Source organism: Mizuhopecten yessoensis, unplaced genomic scaffold (assembly GCF_002113885.1).
Source record: "Mizuhopecten yessoensis strain PY_sf001 unplaced genomic scaffold, ASM211388v2 scaffold10703, whole genome shotgun sequence".
NCBI classification, from domain to species: domain Eukaryota; kingdom Metazoa; phylum Mollusca; class Bivalvia; order Pectinida; family Pectinidae; genus Mizuhopecten; species Mizuhopecten yessoensis.
Genome location: NW_018408679.1, coordinates 508,558 through 528,990, shown reverse-complemented (window position 1 = coordinate 528,990; position 20,433 = coordinate 508,558). Strand labels below are relative to the sequence as shown.

The following is a 20,433-nucleotide window of genomic DNA, read 5'->3' as shown; positions in this document are numbered from 1 at the left end:
ACTTCTACTCACGAGGAGACATCTTATTGTAACTTCTACTCACGAGGAGACATCTTATTGTAACTTCTACTCACGAGGAGACATCTTATTGTAACTTCTACTCACGAGGAGACATCTTATTGTAACTTCTACTCACGAGGAGACATCCTATTGTAACTTCTACTTATGAGGACATTGAGGAGACATCTTATTGTAACTTCTACTTACGAGGTGACATCTTATTGTAACTTCTACTTATGAGGACATCGAGGAGACGTCCTATTGTAACTTCTACTTACGAGGACATTGAGGAGACGTCCTATTGTAACTTCTACTGAGGAGGACATTGAGGAGACGTCCTATTGTAACTTTTACTTACTAGGACATTGAGGCGACGTCCTATTGTAACTTCCTTGTTGTGTCTCCCTAAGCATCCATCTTTAAAATACCTTGGCTGTTGCCAATCGAATCAAACATGATAACGTGGAGTATTGATGTGTGTACTATGTGTTCAGCTACGTTGGTAGAACATAAATAAAATGACAACATATCAAAAAGCATTGTCCGAGTATTTATTTCAAATAGTTAATAGCAATACTTGTGAGACGACCAACTTGTTTTGCTGGTTAATGCTACTAAGTGGTCTACTGTGATCTTCTTAAACATGTAGATCTTAATGAAATTGATGTGAAATTATTACATACCAAATAACTGAATTGAAAATATCACATGTTAAAGTAAGATAATATCTAACTTCATTAAGGGTATATACTACATTACACACTGTACCTGTACATGTGTTGCACTTATCTCCCTTTGAAAAATATAATTTAAAACTGTAACACATCTATTCCTATAAAGAAAATGGATAAATCACAACATACTCAAGCTTCACCAATAAGTCCTTTTTCTTTATATGTGCCTATATTCTGTAGTCGCCATGCATACCTTTTGGTATCCATACTCAAAGCGAAGCACCCCACTGATCGACCCACAGTTCTACACCTGACGTTGGCGATATTACCTAACATGTGTTCCTATTTACATTTGAAATTTGTCATAATCAATTTCCATTCATAAAAGACATTCCAGGTTTGTATGACAGTAAAACATATCCTGATGTTATTTTAGAATCCTTGCCATAATTAATTGCAAAATCAATAATTATGTATTGCAGTGCATTTCTAGATATCAGAAGTCATAAATTCCTGATATCAAATTTTGGATCAATTTTTTGTAATAGATGTTGTACATGATGACAATAGGCGAGTCATACAAATACTGTTAAAGTACCTATTTTAGTGGACTCAAATTTTAGCATATAATCAAATTTTAGATTAGTGCATTTACAATAAGAAATTATATACTGAAACTTTTGTTAGCAGTCATAATTTAGCCCAATATTTAGACTGAGAAAGCACTAAAATTAGAATACGTTTTCAATACTATATAGGGTCTCAACTGAGATACCCATTCTAGTTTCATTAACTTAACAATGGAAAGAAAGTGTTGTGTACTGTACACATACAGTATAAAGTGTTGTGTACTGTACACATACAGTATATATCATTGATGAATTGTCATTCTTAACATACAAATGTACCAGTTTAAAATATTGCTGTCACAACAGCAGGGTTACTTTAACAATTTGTTCTACATAGCAATGGGATTCAAAATAAAGCTAAAACTATTAGAAATACATTAAATTATGAAGTGAAAATTCCTGTCGGTGCTTGTCGCATGGTTAAACATTTGTTGCTCTTTATTGGCACATTATTGATAAATATTTGCAAAACAAGATAGTATTCCATTTTAGTTCACTCAGCAGAGCCCTGGAACCGTATACATGTAACCGTTCTCATTCTGCTCGAGCATGGGTTCTAGGCCCAAACCAACTTTCTTGTAACTTACTTGAATCATGTGACATGGTAACAAAGAAAAGTTTAAACAGTTCAAACAGTATTCGACTTGAAGTCCCTCAATGATTCTTCCAAAATCACTGACAAAATGTGATTTTGTTTATTCATTTATCACACGTGATTTTGTTTATTCATTTATCACTGGAGCAAATAATTGGGTTCAAGCACAGAATCTGAGTTTGAGCATGAGAATGGTTTCATGAATACGGGCCCTGGACTAGTCTACTGATGAACTAGTTCGGCTCCACTCCTAATGGAGGCACTATAAAAGGTGAACAGTTACTGATGCAATCAATGATGAATTGGATCGTCCGCTGGATAACCGAACTACTCGGTAGTGAAGCAGGCGTAAAACCAATCAATCTGATGAATTGGGTAAAGCTAAGTTAATCAATCCTGTCCAGAACAGGCTGAGGAATCGGTCACTTAGGAAGATGATGGTACTACTTGTCATTAAGTACATTATCTAGGTAATAGTGGTGACAGAATTATTTGAATGACCAATGGCAGATGAAGGATTGCATTCAGATGAAAATCTCTCATCAGCATATAATATTGCACTTTTTTAAGTATAGCAGATTACAACTACATAACCAATGTCTCTCACCATATACATAGTCACCGATTAAAACAAAACATTTTGAAAATCTTCACCTAATACAAAACCATTGTTATAATTTCAGTGGTAAAGTGTACCAAGGTAGTCATTTATTACTCCTGTACAAAATAATTAAAACACAACTGCATCATTTCTGTAATGATGTGGTTGGTGTATCAAATTTGAAAACAATCTATCAAGATGAATAAAACAAGATGCATGCCCAAGGTTAAGTTATTATGCTTTTGATGTACCGGTAATTAGAAAAGGGCAATTACTTCCTCTAAAATTAGCCTAATCATAATGACTGCACAGAGGTTTAATAACGAGTAAAGATACACATCTCATCAGTATTCTCAAAGTTTGAAAATAAACCATTAAGATGTGTTCAGCCTTATGTAAAAACAACATTGGAGCCATGGCCTGGGGGTTATTCAACAGGGTTAATTGTGGTAGAAAAAAAGTATCTATTACTTTTTATGAACGCTTTCGAAACAGTCAGGTACAGTATGGATATCACACAAACAAAATAGGTTATCTTGTTCCTAGACTAAGTAGAATCCAATTAAAATCATGTCCTCATTTACTACAATACTCTGCATACTAGTGAAGTATCACTATAAATTATCATTGTAAATTAGGGTATGTGTATTATTTTAGTTAGATAGGACTGTATTGTATTTCAGCACTAATTTTAGAGTAATATGCAGCATTGCAATGTCAAATACATCGCTTACAGTAATACTGTAATGGGAGGGATTGATAGAATCTTTCTCCCCCCTCGGGGCAAGATAGAATCTTTCTTCCCCTTTGGGGTGAGATAGAATCTTTCTTCCCCTTTGGGGCGAGATAGAATCTTTCTTCCCCTTTGGGGCGAGATTGAATCTTTCTTCCCCTTCGGGGCGAGATAGAATCTTTCTTCCCCTTCTGGGTGAGGTAGGAGAATCTTTGACTCTGTCGGGGTGAGATAGGTGAATCTTTCCCAGAGGGGAAAGATGTCCTATCTCACCTAAAGAGGGTGAATGATTATTTTATTCTTACTGTGTTGACCCTGTCATATGCATAATGCAACACTGACATTACAGGTTCAATGTATTGTTGACCTGACGTCATACAACATGCTTCGATGACGGAGGGATCCCGCCTCCCAACCCTTGGGTGAGACAAGGATAGCTCACAGTAGGTAATTTAAGTGTGGATACACCTGTACATGTCCAGTGTAGGAGAAACTGGTTTACAAATATGAAACAAATAATTTTTTTCAAGTGATAAATATGTTCCTTTATAAGCCCGTCCGCATAAAATACTTATCCTGAACCTTAACCATATAATTACAATAGAACAGAGACTTCTGTCTGTAACATGTCTACAACCAACATACACACACACAGCCCTTACTGTAACATATGTCTACAACCAACATACACACACACACAGCCCTTACTGTAACATATGTCTACAACCAACATACACACACACACAGCCCTTACTGTAACATATGTCTACAACCAACATACACACACACACAGCCCTTACTGTAACATATGTCTACAACCAACATATACACACACACAGCCCTTATTCTGGATATCTAGTAACACTTATACAACCACATTCTAGTTTGTCACTGCATGGGTACATGAATATTATTTTAATTTTACAAAAATACTGATAAGTGTTTGATCTAATTAAAATCAAAAATCTCAATTATGTTGACACTGTAAACGGTGTTTATCAAATTGCCACACTGGGGCCTTTTGAAAAACCATTGGCCTAGTTTCACATTCACCTTTGTACACTAACAGATACTTCTTACTATACATATATCGTATATCTTTTCCCTTAAGTTTAACTCACCCTTTTTTTCAAGGGAAAAATTGATAAAATTTCCTGTTTAACCATTTATCTCATTGATAAATTTAAAAACATGATTCCAATATATAACCCCTAGTCCACTAACTTTGTTCATAGGTTATAATAAAGAAATGCCTGTTTATTTGAGCCTGCATTACACATCTAACTAGGACGGACAATTTAACAATTAGTCATGTGTGGTAACGGTTACAGCAAACAGTGAGAATACATTGCAACTAACGGTGATACATGTGATTATAATGAGATTACTGATGGCATTGGGGACAAAACATAATATCCTAGTGTACATACATGTTCAATGGGCAAATCAAAAGGCACTTTGTGAAAAAGAAAATGATTCTGTGTCTAATTATCTACCATAATTACAGTGAATCAGCCTGCAATGAAAAAGTGGAGCCCTTCCTATCAACCTGTAACCTCTCGGCACACAACTGTTACTGACTACATGGAATGGAACAGTGATTTATGACCAAACAGTGATATGTATTACATCAACAGAAATTAATTGTTTTTGATGGAACAGGTAAATTCCCTCAATATTTTAAAAAAAAATGGGCCGTTTTCGTTTAAACGGTCAAACCGGTTGGACCACAGTTGTTCATTTATTAAATAAGATTGGACCTAGTAATCTGATGCTGCTTTCAGGCGAGCCTTGACAAGGCATTGCAAGGCCTGGATAAACATTTGCAGGTTCGCCAGGATTTATACCCGAAATTGTTACATTTATAAACGGTCAAACCGGTTGTTCCGCATAAACGAACAGGCCCTTGGAGTCACTCACAGGTAGTCCTTTAGAGAAACTACAAATCACAAGTCCTGACCTACACTGTGATGGGTCTCCGAATCAAACACTGAACAGAACAAAAGAAGCATGTCATAGTCAGTGCCGTTGATCACTAGCACTAAATATTCATCTGCCTTTAATTATTAATTCTAGAATACAATAATACCTAGGTATCCTGCCTAGTGTTTAATGGTCAATAGGTTGTTGCCAACATCATGTGATGTTTCTTTTTTTCTATTTTTCTTCTTTTCAACCTTGAACTTGATGTTGTCCTTAAAATATCGGTAAACACCTTTATACCATGAAATTTTAGTTGAAAAATTATTGGCAATATAAAAAGGATTTAATCTTTCCATTTCACAGTAAATTATAAAAGCAAGTGATCACTATAACAACAACAAACCTATATATAAACCAGCCCTGATTGGTTGTGAGGCATGCCAAGTTGTGTTATACGTACAACGAAACAAAGATAAGCAGCAGAAAGGAAGATGCCACTTTTCTTAAAAACAAATCTGACCTACACAACTTTTCAAACCTGAAGGATGTGCTCAGTCAACACTGATGAGCAGTGAAAATCTCAATACCTCATCACCCCTACATATCTAAATTAGACTTGCCCAGTCATTGATTTGGTAAGGTTTAAATGTGACCTTAGGGATGAATGAAGGACACAAAACACAAGCAGTTACAGCAGATAACACAAGACATAATTTCAAATAACAAAAGTACATTAGTCGTGAATTATTCAGCACAGTGTTGGACTAGGAACTACACACGTTTCTGACTATCTAAAACTGCTAGTGCATGTATTCTTTGAATGCAACATGATGTAATAGTACAAACTATACAAAAGCACTGGTGTTCCACACACCTCGCTGGCCATTAATGGCTCAACACACACATACATTACACAAAGTAATGGCTCAACACACACACATTACACAAAGTAATGGCTGTAAACACACAAACATTACACAAAGTTACTATCTGGTGTTCTACACACTTCGCTGGCCATTAATTGCTCAACACACACAAACAATACACAAAGTAATGGCTGTAAACACACAAACATTACACAAAGTAATGGCTCAACACACATAAACATTACACAAAGTAATGGCTCAACACACACACATTACACAAAGGAATGGCTGTAAACACACAAACATTACACAAAGTAATGGCTCAACTCACATACATTACACAAAGTAATGGCTCAACACACATACATTACACAAAGTTACTATCTGGTGTTCTACACACCTCGCTGGCCATTAATGGCTCAACACACACAAACATTACACAAAGTAATGGCTGTAAACACACAAACATTACACTAAGTTACTATCTGGTGTTTTACACACTCTTGTTGCCCGGTCAACACACGGTTGACTCAACAGATACAATTATCCCACAAAGTAACTACTAATAGTATCTTGTGTCCACACACCTCTGTTGCCTGGTCAACACATAAATGGCATCGTCACACCTCCTGTTGTCCAGTCAACACATCTTTGACTGAACAGACACATCTATTACACAAAATGACTATCTGGCATCGTCACACCTCCTGCTGTCCAGTCAACACATGTTTGACTGAACAGACACATCTATTACACAAAATGACTATCTGGTGTCCACACACCCCTGTTGTCCAGACAACATAAGGTTGACTCAACAAATGCATCATTTGAATATATGAACATGCAAACAGGCCCAGTACACATTTATACAGCTAGGTACACTACAGCATTACAAATAAACTAACAGACATAAACCTCTTCCCAAGGATTGCCCATGATAATATGTAGTATAAAGCTTTCTCTCTTCAAAGGGTTACATAATACAACATACTGAGACAAGCTGTTACACAGTAAACTTAATTTAAATTGCCATCATGATTATTTACAATCTCTGTCAAGCCTTAAACTTGTCTGCTATCACATGTTTATTAAAAGGAAGAAATCAAATGACGAGAAGCCGTTAAACTGTAGGCATGTCATTACATCATTGTCGTCATGTCACAAGGTATATAAAATATCTTCTACTTGTCTTACAGACTTGATGAATAATCAACATAATTTTACAAGTCGGACCATATTTTACTACTCTAGTCCAGTTGTTATGCACTATTTCAGATAGGATATAAAATGTTTTTTCTCCAACTACAACAAATAGGAGAAACTGAGTCTCTTAATACACCCCATCCCTGCTACATCCATGATTAAACTCTGTTTTAGGTAAAAGTGACCTTTACCTTTGACAATTGCAGCCATATTCAAATTTGTTACAGGCATAGCAAAGGTAAATAGGAAATTTCATCAAAATTTCTCAAGAAATATTGGGTAAAAATAAGAAAATAAGTCGTCAAAATGTCTTTTCCTTATATGTTAACTTTTTGGTGGTTTGCAAATAATTTCTCTACATTTGTAGTTTTAGCTTGATAGAGGATCAGATTTAATTCCTGGAGTTATTAGGCAAAAGTAAGAAAATAAGGTTTGCCTTGTGAAATAATGTTGTATATTCTTTGAGTTATCACAAAAAAACTGAGTCTATGAGTCAAGAAAGCAAAGTAACAACCACACACTATAAACTCCCTTCAACAATAACAAACATTTATAAAAGCTACCCGCAAACATTGGGCCATGAGGAATGATTCTATATAAACTACTGTAGGTATTTGACATACCAAGTGCCCCACCCCTTTTAAGCACCCCCTTATCCCTTGTTTCTGGTCTAAGAGTCTCATCCTTTCATAAAAATTACCAACTTTCATTAAAGTATCTTATGGCTATTTATGAACATATAGTTGTACTGGAAAGTTCTGCAATCATGCGATCAGAAACTGCTAAGCTTGCGGGGCATTTTTTAGATGATGTACGGTAAGTAATGAGATTTACATCTGAGATGATATGGTTGTTTACATACTTGTAAATAAAGCTTTGGGTTCAATTCAATGGTGAATTGATCGTCTTATTTTGAGGTCGATATAAGTTTGCTTTGCTATAATTTCATATTTGGTCTAAGTATTACATTGCAAATTCAAAATAAATTAGTGATTTATGTAAAAACTTTTAGGCAAGTCCTGAACTTCATTTTCAAAATGTTGATGAATTCAATTATTAAGAGATGTAGTGGGTTATGAAAATGTGGGCATGTCCAAAGAGGAAAAGCATGAGTGTAGGACTTGAATATCTGTGTGCCAAAAATCACTGATAAATTATCTAAACATAGCTACAAATGTTATCTAACATTTTCACCAAGTTACTAACAGACTTGCAACCATGTGACAGGTCACCATTACCTGTGTTTTCAGACAATTACAGCTCTCACATTGACAAGTCCTTGGTCCCATCAAAACAGTATTTAAGTCATTTAAATAAACTTCATCAACAGATATTACACACACGTGTCACATCAACAGATATTACACACATGTGTCACATCAACAGGTATTACACACATGTGTCACATCAACAGATATTACACACACGTGTCACATCAACAGGTATTACACACGTGTCACATTGACAGGTATAACACACACGTGTCACATCAACAGGTATCTTCAGTCATGCTTTCACATATAGACAAGTGTCACATTTAATACAATTACAAGCACTTCAACCTAAAAAAAGACTGATATCACATTTTCTGTCAAAATGGCAGGTCAAGTATCACACTTCCAGTTGTGGAGTACATGATTTCAATCGCCTAGGTGTGATGAGCACAGGTTTCACACGTCTAGGTGCACGTGTGGTGGACATATGTGTCACATATCCAGGTGTGGATTACACAGGTATGCCCTGGTGTCCTCACAAACATACAGGTATCACACATCGTCTCTTACACAAATGGACAGGTATCGCGTCAGATTTACACACCTGGATACACTGTAGTTAAGGTGTCACACCAAGTGGTCGGGGTAGTACATGCTGGTTGCCTGTAATTTCTTCCTTCGTTCTGTCACCCGGTAAATTGCCTTCTTAACCTCAGATGCTATAAATACACTTGACGTCAGGAATATTAGAAACACAAAATCTGCAACAGAAGTACAATAGGGTTACTTATGTCTGATCTCTGATCCGGTCCATTTCACTGTAATCAATCTAATTACTTCATTTCTTAACAGGTTTTTAGCAAACTACATGTATATACAAAAGTGAAGTATGAGACAGTCTCAAATGAGTTTGTGTTTCAGGGCTCCAAGGTCGAGGTCACCTTTATTTTATATAGAAAGTGAATCAACTGAAGAAACTTTATTTGTTAACAGATTTAGATCAGAATTTATACCAAGGTCAATTGTGAGCAAAGGTCAAAGACAAGATAAAGGTCACCATTGCTATTTCAATAATTTGTCAGAAAATAGCACTAATTTGGATGGCAACAGGGATATTTATTTCTTCAAAACATTTTCAAGTTATAAACAAAGAGTCCAAAAAAAGATAAATATACACCCTCCAGTGATAAAACATATGCCTACAAATGTCTCCCCTGCTCTAAGTGAAGAACATTTATCATTGAAAACTTTGATTAAGAAGTTATAAATTGAACGAATATAGAAATACAATTGCATAAATTACAGCCATTTAACCTATGAGATAAATGTTCATGGTTGCCATATTTATATTTCAGTTTTTCACTAATAAAGTCAACCCTCACTTATATTACAGTTTTCACGTTAGTTAATAGTTGAACAAGTTTGGAATTAGTGAGGAGAAGGAAAATTTATGATATCTAATCACTATCTCCATATTGATAGGAAATACAATTGCAATTTTATACATTTTGTATTAACAGTAAGTTGCAGGGCTCACCTTGAAAATACAGGGCCTCTGTCTGGAATATAGCCTGTAGAGGGGGAAAGTAGATGACGAGGAGCTGGCCAATGATGGAGCCAACCACTGCTGTCAGAAATACTTTGTTGGTAAAAAGTCCTATTTGAAATATTGACTTCTCCTGGAATGAAATAAAAGAGTGTGGTGTACAACTATGATACAACAGATGAAAGAGTGTAATATTCTTCATTACCTTTAGGCAGTCACCTGTATGTAGCTCAGATCCCTACTTATCAGTCAAGTGTATGTAGCTCACATCCTTACTTATCAGTCACCGGTGTGTAGCTCACATCCCTACTTATCAGTCACCTGTATGTAGCTCAGATCCCTACTTATCAGTCACCGGTATGTAGCTCACATCCTTACTTATCAGTCACCGGTATGTAGCTCACATCCTTACTTATCAGTCACCGGTATGTATCTCAGATCCCTACTTATCAGTCAAGTGTATGTAGCTCACATCCTTACTTATCAGTCACCGGTATGTAGCTCACATCCTTACTTATCAGTCACCGGTATGTAGCTCAGATCCCTTCTTATCAGTCACCTGTATGTAGCTCACATCCCTACTTATCAGTCGCCGGTATGTAGCTCAGATCCTTACTTATCAGTCACCTGTATGTAGCTCACATCCTTACTTATCAGTCACCTGTATGTAGGTCACATTCCTACTTATCAGTCACCTGTATGTAGCTCAGATCCCTACTTATCAGTCACCTGTATGTAGCTCACATTCCTACTTATCAGTCACCTGTATGTAGCTCAAATCCCTACTTATCAGTCACCTGTATGTAGCTCACATTCCTACCTAGCAGTCACCTGTATGTAGCTCAGATCCCTACTTATCAGTCACCTGTATGTAGCTCAGATCCCTACTTATTAGTCACCTGTATGTAGCTCACATCCCTACTTATCAGTCGCCTGTATGTAGCTCACATTCCTACTTATCAGTCAACTGTATGTAGCTCAAATCCCTACTTATCAGTCACCTGTATGTAGCTAACATTCCTACCTAGCAGTCACCTGTATGTAGCTCAGATCCCTACTTATTAGTCACCTGTATGTAGCTCACATCCCTACTTATCAGTCACCAGTATGTAGCTCACATTCCTACTTATCAGTCACCTGTATGTAGCTCAGATCTCTACTTATCAGTCACCTGTATGTAGCTCACATCCCTACTTATCAGTCACCTGTATGTAGCTCAAATCCCTACTCATCAGTCACCTGTATGTAGCTCAGATCCCTACTTATCAGTGGATTGACTGTGTGTACAGTGGAATCTGTATTATGCGACCACCCAAGGGAAATTAAACAAGAGCCCCAGAGGGCCTGTATCGCTCACCTGAATATGTTTAAAATAATTGGTACGAAGTGAAGATTTAGCACTCCATGGTAGGTGCTGTAAGTACATATGAAATTTCAGAAAGATCCATCCAGCACTTGAGATAGAGTGAGAACAAACTTCAAACAGAGCCCCATCCCTATGCCCCTAGGGCGTCATACCCACCAATTATACAAAATTGAGTCCCCTTGACCCAAGGTTGCTCCAGACAAAATAAGGATAAAATCCCTTAATCCCGATGGTTGGAGAAGGATTTTAAAGGTTTACCTCTATTTCTACTATTGGGCCCCGCCCTTCTGCCCCCTGGGAGACCACACCCACTGCTTATACAAAATTGAGTCATCTTGGCCAAAGGATGCTCCAGACTAAATAAGGATAAAATCCCTTAATCCCGATGGTAGGAGAAGGATTTTAAAGGTTTTACCTCTATTTCTACTATTGGGCCCCGCCCTTCTGCCCCCAGGGGGACCAGACCCATGGTTTATACAACATTGGTTCCCCTTCACCCAAGAATGCTTCAGACCAAATATAAACCAAATCCTTTCATTCCTACAGAAGAAGAAGGATTTTAAAGAATATTTTGCTATGTTTCCCCTATTGGGCCCCGCCCCACAGGAAATGAAAACCCGCCAGTGTACTTCATCCAATCAGATTGAGGATATCGTAGGGTTAAAGGTAACATTGCCTTGCAGGACACTCGTGCATTCAATATGGTTTTACTCAGCTGCGATAAATATCGGTCCGTATTTTCACTGCTAAATCATCAATATAAGCAGTTAGAAAAAATACTTTATATTTGTTTCTGCACATCAATGAATTTATTATAAGTTTGGAAATTTGTTTTTTCAAATTTGTTCATTGAACTTGATAAAAAGACCATGAATTAGCCCTTCATCAAATGTGGTGACAGTCGCAAATTTGGAGATCCACGACTATTTCAACAACCGTTTGGTATATTTTCGTCAAACATGGTCGCTAAAATTTATCAAATGTGGTCGTTTAACGGTCGTTGGTCGTGTTAGACCGATGGTCGCTTAATACAGTTGAATTACATAGTAAAAACTGTCGAGAGGAATGAAAAGTGGTCGCATAAAACAGATGGTCGTTTAATACAGATGGTCACTTGAGCAGATTCGACTGTATACTGTAAATGTACATCTTTTAGTGGTATTCTAACTCTAGTGCTTTTTGCACCTTATTTATTGCACTAAATTATGATTGTGCTAATTTAAGGTTCTGATTATAGTTTCCTGTTGCATATATTGTGAGTGCGCGAGTTATTTGATATTACTCTAAATTTTTGAGCCCACCAAAATAATTACTTTTACAGTACATAGTACGACAATGTATGTATGTGTATACATGTACTTATTACTGAACTAATCTTAATTCTTCAACAAATTAACAATTAATTTAGACTTATTCAGTCATAGTACCACTTTTTAACATGACAGCATGCCTCATTTACCTACCTGAGATCTACAGCTGATAGCATGCCTTGTTAACTTACCTGAGATCTACAGCTGAGAGCATGCCTCATATACCTACCTGAGATCTATAGCTGAGAGCATGCCTCGTTAACTTACCTGAGATCTACAGCTGAGAGCATGCCTCGTTAACCTACCTGAGATCTACAGCTGAGAGCATGCCTTGATAACTCACCTGAGATCTACAGCTGAGAGCATTAAACATGTCAAAGAATACAAAACAGGTGAAGGTCATAGTTGTATCTCTAGGTGTGATCTTGTTGTCGCTCATCTGGAACATAAGAACAATGTTTTAGTTGGTAAAGGTGAACAGTTTGGATGTATCATGGCACAGGTGAACCCAATTAATAAAGCAACAGGTGTGTGGGTTACACACTATTGGGAGACAGGATTATAGTGGACGACTGACTCACCTCCCTCCAGAACACCCACAGTGTGCCCACGACAATGATGGCTGCTGACATGAGGACACTACCCATGAGACTTTTGGTGATGATGGGGTCCTTGACCTTGCGTGGGGGCTGCCGTATGACATCATGGTCCACAGACTCCACACCCAGACTGAAACACAGTGTCAGAAATGTCAAGGTTTTATGCAATGCCTTTATCCCAAGAAATATAACAGTATTCATCATTAAGAAGTAAGGAATATTATATTTATTATATTTTTCCATTTGATACAAATATTACTCATTTGACAAAGTTATATGTTATTTTCCAATGGCTATTTGATTCACCCATGTAATCTATATCACATTGATTGACAGATTTCTTGTATGTTCACAGCAAATACTGTAGCCATCATTGATGAATCAATTTGCAGTGAAAAGAAAATATAAAAAAAACCTTCATATTTCAATGTTTAGAATGAATCAGGCTACCAACCTCTGTGCTGGAGGGCCGTCCATTATGATGTTGATCCACAGAATCTGCATGGCATTCAAAGGATTGGGCAGTTGCATCAGTGTGGACAGGGCTATCAGGGACAGGGCGGCTATACTCCTGTGGAAAAACAATTAGGTACATCAGTGTGGACAGGGCTATCAGGGACAGGGCGGCTATACTCCTGTGGAAAAACAATTAGGTACATCAGTGTGGACAGGGCTATCAGGGACAGGGCGGCTATACTCCTGTGGAAAAACAATTAGGTACATCAGTGTGGACAGGGCTATCAGGGACAGGGCGGCTATACTCCTGTGGAAAAACAATTAGGTACATCAGTGTGGACAGGGCTATCAGGGACAGGGCGGCTATACTCCTGTGGAAAAACAATTAGGTACATCAGTGTGGACAGGGCTATCAGGGACAGGGCGGCTATACTCCTGTGGAAAAACAATTAGGTACATCAGTGTGGACAGGGCTATCAGGGACAGGGCGGCTATACTCCTGTGGAAAAACAATTAGGTACATCAGTGTGGACAGGGCTATCAGGGACAGGGCGGCTATACTCCTGTGGAAAAACAATTAGGTACATCAGTGTGGACAGGGCTATCAGGGACAGGGCGGCTATACTCCTGTGGAAAAACAATTAGGTACATCAGTGTGGACAGGGCTATCAGGGACAGGGCGGCTATACTCCTGTGGAAAAACAATTAGGTACATCAGTGTGGACAGGGCTATCAGGGACAGGGCGGCTATACTCCTGTGGAAAAACAATTAGGTACATCAGTGTGGACAGGGCTATCAGGGACAGGGCGGCTATACTCCTGTGGAAAAACAATTAGGTACATCAGTGTGGACAGGGCTATCAGGGACAGGGCGGCTATACTCCTGTGGAAAAACAATTAGGTACATCAGTGTGGACAGGGCTATCAGGGACAGGGCGGCTATACTCCTGTGGAAAAACAATTAGGTACATCAGTGTGGACAGGGCTATCAGGGACAGGGCGGCTATACTCCTGTGGAAAAACAATTAGGTACATCAGTGTGGACAGGGCTATCAGGAACAGGGCGGCTATACTCCTGTGGACACATTATCATGTATGAGCTAGTGCTCAATAAGGTACCAAGAAGTTTTAAATAGGCTTAGTGTTAACTGTCTGGGAAAAGAATAATTGATTATAACTGAAGACATGAAGGAGTGTTTGGTGTTATATTCTGTTATGTGGGAGATAAAGAAGAGCTGGGGCAAGTGAACAAGACAGATGAAGTGCTTATCTACTCACGTGCTTAGTTGAAACCTGACAAAATTTCTGATATTGTAGAATATTGCTTTTCCTTCTTCGATGGCAGATCTGAAAATGAATTTCAAATGAAGATGTGAGCAATTACATATTCTGAGCTGGAATGTCTTCGTTTATGAAATTTCAGTTATTCCACTACCGATCCTAACAAAACTAGAACACTGACAGGTAAGTAAGGGCCCCGTCTTGTGGCAATATATATCCCCCAAAATCATCAAGAAGCGATTTGCCCATATAGCTGAGCTTGACGTTTGACATTTGAACTTCCAAAAGAATCGCAAGGAAGCAAAATATACATTTTACATGTACTATGATGTGAGTCTTGTTTCCTTCCACCTCCATATTTGCTGGGCTAACAGAAATGTAAATACCGGTGCAATACTCATTTGTTAGCTTGATTTGTTTTATTTCACCTTATATACCTCCTCCATCAAGAGCCAGGGTCAAAGTCAGAGATCCACTTTGTCTTTGACCTTTGGACCCAAATGACCTTAACCATTAAACCAATGACCCTGATCTTTGGTCAGTTGACTTATTCTTTAATTCCGACCAACTTTGCTTCTTAATATCATAACAAAATGTTCTTCAGTGAAAAATACAAAACTTGACCTTGACCCTTTGGACCGCGTAACCTGGCCCTAAGGTCAGTTGACTCTGTGTTAAGTTCTGAACAACATTGCTTCATAATGTCATAACAAAATGTTCATCAGGAAAAAGTACAAAATTTAACCTTCACCTTTGACCCAGTGACCTTGACCTTTGGTCAGTTGACTCCTTGTTTAATTCTGATCAACTTTGCTTCATCATGTCATAACAAAATGTTCATCAGTGAAAAGATGCCAAATTTGACATTGACATTTGATTCTAATGACCTTGACCTATGACCTCGACTTTTTACCTCAGTGCGTCTCTTTGTTTAATTCCGAACAACTTTGCTTCATAATGTCATAGCGAAATGTTCACCAGTGAAAAGCTACAAAATTTGACCCCTGACCCAATGACCTTGACCTTTGGTCTGTTGACTCCTTGTTTAATCCTGATCAACTTTGCTTCATAACATCATAACAAAATATTTATCAGTAAAAAGATGTAAAATTTGACCTTGACCTTTGAACCTAATGACCTTGACCTATGACTTTTTACCTCAATGTGTATTTTTATGAACTGAACATCTTGACCAAGTTTCATGTACATCGGTCAATAAATACTTAAGTTATCAGCCAGGAACAAAATTTGTGGACAGACAGACAGACAGACAGACAGACAGACAAGGTGATTACTATAGGGCACCCGTATCTCCGATACGGGGCCCTAATTATCTTAATTTAGTTGGGGAAATTTTAAATATCTGTAATCTATATTTACTTTAAAATGTATGTCATACATGTCTGGTATCTCTATACAGTATTGTCTTTGATGTTTTCTATGACATGATAGATTTGTCATACAATTATTATTAACCCCTATATTTGTCTCTCACAGAATGTATTTTTAGCTCTGCCATTAAACTGTGTATATAGCTGGTTTTTATTCAGCACTGAAATACAACAGGTATGAACCAGCCCTACTTACAGTGTGACAGAGAAGTCATCGTCGACCAGTATCATGTCCGCTGCCTCCTTGGACACATCAGTACCCGACCGCCCCATGGAGATCCCGATATCGGATGTCTTCAGTGCTACAGCATCGTTAACACCGTCACCGGTCATACCCACAACATGGCCGAGAGACTGCAGGGCCTGGGAACAAACACAACAGTCACTACATGATGGTGGTACGGAATAGTAGGATTCTCATAGGGGTTAACAAGCTGACATCAAGCTGGAATAAATCTTGTTGGGGCAGAAGCTGTTTACCAATATAGTTTCAAATTACATGTTTTACCAAAAAACTCTTCACAAATCTATGGTTTCATGTTCTCTATCTCTATACTTGACATGAAATAGCAGAACATTATTTGTTATAAGGACTACACTACATTTAGAGTAAATGTGATGTTTACCAGTTATACCTTTACAATCTTTATATTAATAATGTCTGTGTATAGTTCTATAGAGGAGTGGTGTGGTGGCCTGGGCTGTCTGGAGAAAGAATCCGTATTACCTTTACAATCTTTATATTAATAATGTCTGTGTATAGTTCTATAGAGGAGTGGTGTGGTGGCCTGGGCTGTCTGGAGAAAGAATCCGTATTACCTTTACAATCTTTATATTAATAATGTCTGTGTATAGTTCTATAGAGGAGTGGTGTGGTGGCCTGGGCTGTCTGGAGAAAGAATCCGTATTACCTTTACAATCTTTATATTAATAATGTCTGTGTATAGTTCTATAGAGGAGTGGTGTGGTGGCCTGGGCTGTCTGGAGAAAGAATCCGTATTACCTTTACAATCTTTATATTAATAATGTCTGTGTATAGTTCTATAGAGGAGTGGTGTGGTGGCCTGGGCTGTCTGGAGAAAGAATCCGTATTACCTTTACAATCTTTATATTAATAATGTCTGTGTATAGTTCTATAGAGGAGTGGTGTGGTGGCCTGGGCTGTCTGGAGAAAGAATCCGTATTACCTTTACAATCTTTATATTAATAATGTCTGTGTATAGTTCTATAGAGGAGTGGTGTGGTGGCCTGGGCTGTCTGGAGAAAGAATCCGTATTACCTTTACAATCTTTATATTAATAATGTCTGTGTATAGTTCTATAGAGGAGTGGTGTGGTGGCCTGGGCTGTCTGGAGAAAGAATCCGTATTACCTTTACAATCTTTATATTAATAATGTCTGTGTATAGTTCTATAGAGGAGTGGTGTGGTGGCCTGGGCTGTCTGGAGAAAGAATCCGTATTACCTTTACAATCTTTATATTAATAATGTCTGTGTATAGTTCTATAGAGGAGTGGTGTGGTGGCCTGGGCTGTCTGGAGAAAGAATCCGTATTACCTTTACAATCTTTATATTAATAATGTCTGTGTATAGTTCTATAGAGGAGTGGTGTGGTGGCCTGGGCTGTCTGGAGAAAGAATCCGTATTACCTTTACAATCTTTATATTAATAATGTCTGTGTATAGTTCTATAGAGGAGTGGTGTGGTGGCCTGGGCTGTCTGGAGAAAGAATCCGTATTACCTTTACAATCTTTATATTAATAATGTCTGTGTATAGTTCTATAGAGGAGTGGTGTGGTGGCCTGGGCTGTCTGGAGAAAGAATCCGTATTACCTTTACAATCTTTATATTAATAATGTCTGTGTATAGTTCTATAGAGGAGTGGTGTGGTGGCCTGGGCTGTCTGGAGAAAGAATCCGTATTACCTTTACAATCTTTATATTAATAATGTCTGTGTATAGTTCTATAGAGGAGTGGTGTGGTGGCCTGGGCTGTCTGGAGAAAGAATCTGTATTACCTTTACAATCTTTATATTAATAATGTCTGTGTATAGTTCTATAGAGAAGTGGTGTGGTGGCCTGGGCTGTCTGGAGAAGGAATCTGTATTACCTTTACAATCTTTATATTAATAATGTCCGTGCATAGTTCTATAGACAAGTGGTGTTGTGGCCTGGGCTGTCTGGAGAAGGAATCTGTATTACCTTTACAATCTTGACTTTGTGTCTTGGTGTGGTTCTATAAAACACAGTGGTATTGTTGATGACGTCTTTGAGTGATTCAGTATCCATTTTTTCTACCTGGTCACCAGACAAAGTTCTGTTTCCCGTGGCATACAATCCAAGTCGAGCACCTGTAGACAGATCAACCACTCAGCAACAACAACATAGTGTACCCACTACTTCACATATACAGGGCTAAACTACATGTGATATAACAGGAGATTACTTGTAAAGAAATATTTAAAAACAGTATTCATTGAATAATATAAATACTGTTTATTCTATCCTCAAATACTGATTAATATCATTTTATCTCACAAGTCAAATACACACATGATGTAAGTGCCAACTGTTATTGATACACCTGAACCATTCTGCTGATAGATAACTGACTACCAAGCCTAGTCACCTGTGAGTTCTATGATTTCTGGTGTAATGATAACTGACTACCAAGCCTAGTCACCTGTGAGTCCTATGATGTCTGGTGTAATGATAACTGACTACAAAGCCTAGTCACCTGTGAGTTCTATGAAGTTTGGTGTAATGGTAACTGACTACCAAGCCTAGCCACCTGTGAGTTCTATGATGTCTGGTGTAATGGTAATTGACTACCAAGCCTAGTCATCTGTGAGTTCTATGATGTCTGGTATAATGGTAACAGACTACCCTAGTCACCTGTGAGTTCTATGATTTCTGGTGTAATGATAACTGACTCCCAAGCCTAGTCACCTGTGAGTTCTATGAAGGCTGGTGTAATGGTAACTGACTACCAAGCCTAGTCGCCTGTGAGTTCTATGAAGTCTGGTGTAATGGAAACTGACTACCAAGCCTAGTCACCTGTGAGTCCTATGATGTCTGGTGTAATGATAACTGACTAACAAGACTAGTCACCTGTGAGTTCTATGATGTCTGGTGTAATGGTAACTGACTCCCAAGCCTAGTCACCTGTGAGTTCTATGATGTCTTGTGTAATGGTAACTGACTGCCAAGCCTAGTCTCCTGTGAGTTATATGAAGTCTGGTGTAATGGTAACTGACTACAAAGCCTAGTCACCTGTGAGTTCTATGAAGTCCGGTGTAATGGTAACTGACTACCAAGCCTAGTCTCTTGTGAGTTCTATGAAGTCTGGTGTAATGGTATCTGACTACCAAGCCTAGTCTCCTGTGAGTTCTATGAAGTCTGGTGTAATGGAAACTGACTACCAAGCCTAGTCACCTGTGAGTCCTATGATGTCTGGTGTAATGATAACTGACTACCAAGCCTAGTCACCTGGTATAATGGTAACAGACTACCAAGCCTAGTCCCCTGTGAGTTCTATGAAGTCTGGTGTAATGGAAACTGACTACCAAGCCTAGTCACCTGTGAGTCCTATGATGTCTGGTGTAATGATAACTGACTATCAAGCCTAGTCACCTGTGAGTTCTATGATGTCTGGTGAAATGATACTGTGAGTTATATGATGTCTGGTGTAATGGTAACTAACTACCAAGCCTAGTCTCCTGTGAGTTATATGAAGTCTGGTGTAATGGTAACTGACTACAAAGCCTAGTCACCTGTGAGTTCTATGATGTCTGGTGAAATGATACTGTGAGTTATATGATGTCTGGTGTAATGGTACCTAACCACCAAGCCTAGTCACCTGTGAGTTCTATGAAGGCTGGTGTAATGGTAACTGACTACCAAGCCTAGCCACCTGTGAGTTCTATGATGTCTGGTGTAATGGTAACTGATTACCAAGCCTAGTTTCCTGTGAGTTCTATGATGTCTGGTGTAATGGTAACTGACCACCAAGCCTAGTCACCTGTGAGTTATATGATGTCTGGTGTAAT

General features: G+C 38.2%; 1 protein-coding gene across 2 annotated transcripts in view; it reads right to left on the bottom strand.

The window, feature by feature from the left end:
* Positions 1-6,336: 6,336 nt before the first annotated feature.
* The window catches only part of LOC110461899 (calcium-transporting ATPase type 2C member 1-like), a 42,013-nt gene continuing 27,916 nt past the window's right edge, over positions 6,337-20,433 (bottom strand). Inside the window, exons 16-23 of one of the 2 annotated variants that reach the window (XM_021515626.1) lie at positions 18,587-18,735; positions 16,584-16,750; positions 14,994-15,062; positions 13,714-13,830; positions 13,242-13,389; positions 13,004-13,099; positions 9,976-10,117; positions 6,337-9,199 (exon numbers count right to left, since the gene is read on the bottom strand). In XM_021515626.1, coding sequence (XP_021371301.1) covers positions 9,066-9,199; positions 9,976-10,117; positions 13,004-13,099; positions 13,242-13,389; positions 13,714-13,830; positions 14,994-15,062; positions 16,584-16,750; positions 18,587-18,735 — 1,022 coding nt within the window. In that variant the 3' untranslated portion in view covers positions 6,337-9,065. The other variant, XM_021515627.1, reaches the window with a different exon arrangement.